This window comes from Mus musculus, chromosome 6 (genome assembly GCF_000001635.26).
Source record: "Mus musculus strain C57BL/6J chromosome 6, GRCm38.p6 C57BL/6J".
In the NCBI taxonomy this organism is placed as follows: domain Eukaryota; kingdom Metazoa; phylum Chordata; class Mammalia; order Rodentia; family Muridae; genus Mus; species Mus musculus.
In genome coordinates this window covers 107,566,346-107,572,345 of record NC_000072.6, presented here as the reverse complement: position 1 = coordinate 107,572,345, position 6,000 = coordinate 107,566,346, and the positions used below count along the sequence as shown (strand labels likewise).

Genomic DNA, 6,000 nt, shown 5'->3' with positions numbered 1-6,000 from the left:
TAGCAAACATTCATGGCTCCACTTTGCTTTTGTCATTAATTAAATGAACAGATTAGGGAGTGCTTATTTTAAGAAATTGTCCAAAAATAAACCCGGGGAATTAGGTTAGAGGACAACTGGAAGCAAACGGGAAAATATGAAACTAGAACATGGCCTATAGCAGCCACGTCATGGGTAAAGATGAGAGGACTTCCCTTGTCTGACAGGATCTAGCCTGTTGTCCAATTTCACTGGCTGCCTAACTTACCAAACAAGCCAGAAATGAGTAAAAACTTGACTATAGAGAAGAGCACTCTACTGCCTTGTTTTCCATCAAGACAAAACCAATCGAGAGACATGGATAGGATAAAATAAGTTGTAGTAAATTTTTAAGCAAAAGAAATAATTACTCCAAACCGGCCTGGGAAATGTTGTTCTTCCAGTGAACATTTGGATTCCCCTGTGCTTGTCCTATTTTCAGAATGGAGGAATGGCAGAGTGGGCTTGTTCTGTGCCAGCTCAGAACATGGCTTTATGGGTAAATGATGTCTTCTTGTAGCTGCAGCAGCCCTAGGCCTTCTGCTTTGGTGCTGACCTGCCTCATGGCTCCCAGATTTGTAATTGGGTGATCTGATGCTCAGATGTCTTTAGATAAAGAATGCCCGAAACTGCAGTGGGGGCACCTTCAATTCTGTCTCACAGGTGAACTTGGCAGTAAAACAATGCAAGATACTTTGCTATTCCTCTGGATTGCATTTGTTCTAAACCTTAGTCCAGGTAAATGGGAGTTTATAGATATCCTGCATGTAGGAAGCAAGGGCACAGATGGTAAGAGATATAAAACCTCTGGGCCTAGAGGAATCGCTGGAGGGCAGAGGAGGATCCCTGAGGGTCATACAGCCTCACTGTGCCCTCTGTTTTTCTAATCAGCAAACGAAGTCTCTGCGAAAGGCTTTTCATTCTGATACTGGCTATATTTTGGTTGCAGTTTGCTTGAAGAATCTGGGATTCTCTTCCCTACTCTGCCTCTGTCTGGAGATGCAAAGGCTGATCTGACAAAGGGTGATTCACAAAACAAAGCTTTTGATAATGAAAGTCCTGTCCCTTTCTGCCTCATCTGGACTTTCTATTTGTTCTCTTGTCCTTTCTTCTTCTTATGTGGTACCAGTCTCCACTTAGTCCCTTTCTACAGTTCCGTGATTCCTGATGCAGCAGCGTGGCCACAGAAGCATCCTGGAATACAGCCGCCTCCTGGAACACAGTTTTTCTTTCTCTGTCTTATCAATACAGATGCTCAGACAGGTCTCTTGTCATCTACCTATACTTTTTAATCTGCTCTTTCTAACATTCATAGGATGCTGCGAACCTAATTTCTCCTGTTTTGAGCTTCATAGACATAGCTCCTATGCAGTCGTGAAACAATCAATTGAGATAAAGTGTGTGTAATATTTGGATGACAAATGCTGACCTTAGAAAATCAATCTCCTTTCTAGCAACCATCTTTTCCAGAAGACACCTCCATAGCGATTGATACCTCATAAGCACATAGGCAGCTATTAAATGGGATAGTATAGTAAGTTTTGAATCATTAGGGAATGTCATACTGTAAAACAAATAAAAGACAGAGTGATATATCCTATGTATTGTTATGCCTTGGTTATAATAGTATGTGGGTTTTTTCTTTATATAAAGACCTATCTGGGTTGCACTTTTTCTTTGTATGAACACTTTCTATAACAGCTTTGGTTCAGTGGAATTGAAAATATAGAAATCTTGTTCATTAAAATGTATCCATTATCTTCTTGCAATGAATTTGTTTATTGTATGTGTGTACGAGCGTGGATACACTTGGGTGTGCATACCATTAAGCATGACTGCCATGAGAGGACAACTCAAAGTCTGTCTTTTCTTCCACCATGTGAAGCCTGGAGATGAAACTCAGGTCAGGTTTGGAAGCAGGGACCTTTCTTCACTGAGCCATCTCTCTGGCCCAGGAAGTCTTAGTTGAAATGGATACGTCTTTCTTTACAAAAAGAAAGCAACAGATTTTAGGATCTGAATGTTAAGGGGAGCATGCAGACCTATGCTGTAGTTGTCCTTTGCATTGGTGGGAAACTAGCAAGAACTAATAAATGATACATTATTGCAAGTGTTCTAAAAAATCAGAACAAACTAATTTATTATACTTCTGTCTTCATTATACACCAAGTTGGTGAGTTAAACACAACAAAATTATCTTTTCTTCTTTAAAAGTGTCTACTAAAGATAAAAAGAATATAGTAACAATTACCATGTAGTTCATTACATTAGAAAATCTGATATACATATTTCTATTGCCTGTTAGCTTGTTCTAAGCCTCTTTAACTATTAAAAAACAAAGAGGAAGGAAAAGAAAGTTGTTGCTGAAAGGCAAACATTCAGTTCAGTTGATACAACATTACAGTACAGTCAACTAACATCATTCAACAAAGTAGCAAGTTTAGTCTTAGCTTGAGTTAAAGTCTGTAGACCAGATTGCTACAAAGGATCTAATGCTGCTTCCAAACCCTATGTTAGCTGTTGAGAGGCCGGTTCGGTTCGGTTCTTCGTATTGATGGCTTCAGAAGAAAGGGGTCAAGCACAGGAGAACCCCCCACCTGTCATTAATCATTGAGCATCGTAGTTAAGACAGCATTACTGAGTTTAGCAATCAACTAAAATAAAATAATGATGATAATAATAATATAATAATAATCATAATAATGATAAGGATAAAAACCAAACACAAACTGGAAGCTGAGAGTCACCACCAGCTGTGTCCACCCCCTTGCGATACGCTATACTAAAAAACTTTGAAATATCCACCCATCCTCTCCGCTCTGCCACAACTAGCAAAGTCAAAAGTACAAAAGTCTTCTTCACCTTGTTACTTTTGCAGAATAAAGCAAAAATGTCTTTGTGCTCCTTACTACCAGAAGCAAAACACCCACTGAGTTACCACATGTAATAGCTTCTGGATGTGTCAACCTGGGTTGGCTTGGTGTCTGCCGAGCCATCTTTGTCCTTGTCACTGTCAGCTTCCCAGAGGTTAATGAGTGGGGGGTACAGCTCGTTCAGTGGGATGGACGAGGTTTTTTGCATATACTTTTTCAGCGAATGGTGGTAATTTTTCCTCTTAAACCTTTTCGCGATGTAAATAGCGATGGATGCTAGACTGATGACGGCAAACATGGACCCCATCACCGCAGCAAGGGCGGTGCTGGTTTCATGGTCAGAGATGTCCAGGGCGAAGGCAGCGGTTTTGGTTGTGACATTGACACATGACTTCTGAGTCTGCTGATGGATGTTGGACACCGTGAGACACACTTCATAATCCGTAGAAGGCTGCAGATGTGTTAGGTTATATTCATGAACATCTACTGGCACCCTGGCTGTGTATGTTATGTGGGGGTTGTCGATCTTCATAGTGGCAGATGACCATTTCAAGTTCGATGTCATGACATTGGAATTAACTTTCCAAGATACTAAAATCGAATGAGATTCTGTCTGTTTGACATATATTTTCAGCACCTGTGCACCATCTAGAAGGGTTCCATTAACCTTGATAGTTGCCACTCGAGTGTCTGCTCCTTGGACATTCTGGGCAACGCAGGTGTACCTTCCTGAGTCTTCAATCTGTATGTTTGCTATCTCCAAGGTGCCCTCACTACTCAGCTTGTATTTGTCTGAAAGAGTTTCCACGGTTATCTTATTTCCAATGGGAGTGACCCAGTAAATCTCTGGTTCTGGCTCAGCCATGGCCCGACAGTCTAGGAAAAGTGTTGTACCAATGTCCATGTTTAGATGATTAGGGAATGTATCGTGCGATATCATCGGGAGGCACTGCTCACTTGAGTCCTGGATTAGGACCTCCTTCACCTGCTGCCCCCTGTATTCCGGTGGCATGGCACAGAACATGGAGAGGGGCTCCATGAAGCGAATGTTGGTTTTGTTGGAGTTGATCCAGTGGATGACACAGTCACACCTCAGCGGGTTGCTGTGGATGCTGATCTCACGCAGATTGGGAAGAGATTCCACTGTTTTTTGGTACACGGCATTCAAGGCATTGTTGTTCAACATTAAGCTTTCTAGAGCCGGCACACTACGGAAAGCCAAACGGTGGATGTATGACAGTTTGGGGTTATTGGTTGCTTCGAGCTTTGTCAATTCTGGCAAGTTATCCAGGGCATAGCGGTCCACGGAAACCAGCTCTCCCATGTTGTTGATTCCCAGTTCTTTTAACCGAAGCATATTTTTAAAGTCTCCTTCTTGGATTTTGTGAATAGGATTTTTATTGAGGTCTAAAAATTTCAAATTTGGAACTTTTTGCAGGGCAAGTTGAGGGACTTTGATCAGTTTGTTGTCATAGAAAGACAGGCTCTCGAGGCTATCCAAGCCTACCAAGGCGTTTCCGGGAACATCAGTGAGGTACATTCCTGCTAACACTAGGCTTCTCAGGTTGGAGAGAGGTCTGAAGTTCATGTCCAGGATTCCAATCACAGGGTTTTCCCCAATCATGAGAATTTCCAGGTTGGGAGTGGAATCAAACCAGCGGCTATCGATCACTTTCAACTTATTGGAATTCAGGTGCAGCCTCAAGAGATTTTTCAAGCCAGAAAAGGCGTTGGCAGAGATTGTGCTGATCTGGTTGTGGTTGATGTAGAGTTCTTGAAGGTTGCTGAGGTCTTGCAGACAGTAATCCGTCATCTCTGAAATCTGATTTTCCTCTAGATGCAGGGTTGTGAGCTGGGTCAAGTTTGCCAGCCCTACCTCTTTGATGTTTGTAAAGTTGTTCTGGGAGAAATCCAGCTCGGTCAAGTTGAAGAGCTGCTGCAGCTCGTCCACGGTCTTGGCGATGTTATTGCTCTGTAAGAGAAGCACTTGTGTGTCACTAGAGAGGTTGCCAGGGATCCTGGTTAGGCGGAGGTCATTACAATCCACGGTGGTGGCTTCTCTGTAGGTGGACTGTGGGGTAAACCAAGGACGAATTTCACAAACACAAAGCTGGGGACACTCACTAGTCAGTATGGAAGATTCAGTTAATGAAGTTATCAGCAAGCCCAGCACCACCTGGCAAGCTGCTTTCCCAGTGCTCAATCTGGCCATGGTGGCTTGCCAACCACACCCAGTTCCTGACCGAGATCTGAACACGATTCAGTGGCAAGGAGAACAGCAAGCAGATAGTGTAAACATTCAAGCAAGTCTCACTGGAAAAGAATTCCGGAGTCTGAAGGTTTTTCTGAACTTCCCAAGAGGCAGGAAGCAATCTGAAGTCCTTGAACCGTATCACTCAATGCCAGGCATGTGCACAGGTCCTTGTGGGAGTTACTTCAGCCAAATCAAAGTCTGGAGACGTGTCTGAAAATCAGATCAGGGGAGATGTTATGCTTATTGTGTAGACTGCCTTTTGTTTACTACAAAGGGTATAGTCACTCATATAGCTGAAGAAATGTGTTCAGAATGCTTGCAGAATATCCACGCAGACTCTGAGCCTTAGGATGCTCTTATTATGGCCCACTTATTGCACTAACACTAGCTAGAACTCCTTTATCTTTATAATTAGAACCGCACATACTTTAGGATAGGCATTAAACACACACTCATACTTGAAATACCCAGGAAAACCTAAAGATACCATTTATTTAAAAACCAAGATTATTTTAGAAAGTCCATGTTTATGTTTCTAAAAAGATGAACAGACACTCTTAGTAAAACCAAAACATGGATGGTAGTTCATGAAAGATTCTGGGAATCTTAAATTATCTGTGATATTTTCATTAATACAACATTTGTTTTCAGAGACTCTTTCTCCTCCAAATGCTACATTCTGTAGACACATTCAGCAAGACTGTTCCAAGTTCAAATACTTATATGTAAGAAATTAATTTAGCAAAGCTATGGAAGGAAAATAGCAACTATATTTTATTCTACTCTATTCCCCTATATTCTAATAACCATCTGATCTTGGCTGAATAAAGCAGTGACTACTATGCCTCTCTACAA

General features: G+C 41.8%; 1 protein-coding gene across 1 annotated transcript in view; it reads right to left on the bottom strand.

The window, feature by feature from the left end:
• Positions 1-2,117: 2,117 nt before the first annotated feature.
• Lrrn1 (leucine rich repeat protein 1, neuronal) overlaps positions 2,118-6,000 on the bottom strand; it is a 40,503-nt gene continuing 36,620 nt past the window's right edge. The window contains exon 2 of the mRNA NM_008516.4: positions 2,118-5,355. Within this exon, the coding sequence (NP_032542.1) occupies positions 2,953-5,103 (2,151 nt within the window). The 5' untranslated portion in view covers positions 5,104-5,355 and the 3' untranslated portion in view covers positions 2,118-2,952. The remainder of the gene's footprint in view (positions 5,356-6,000) is intronic.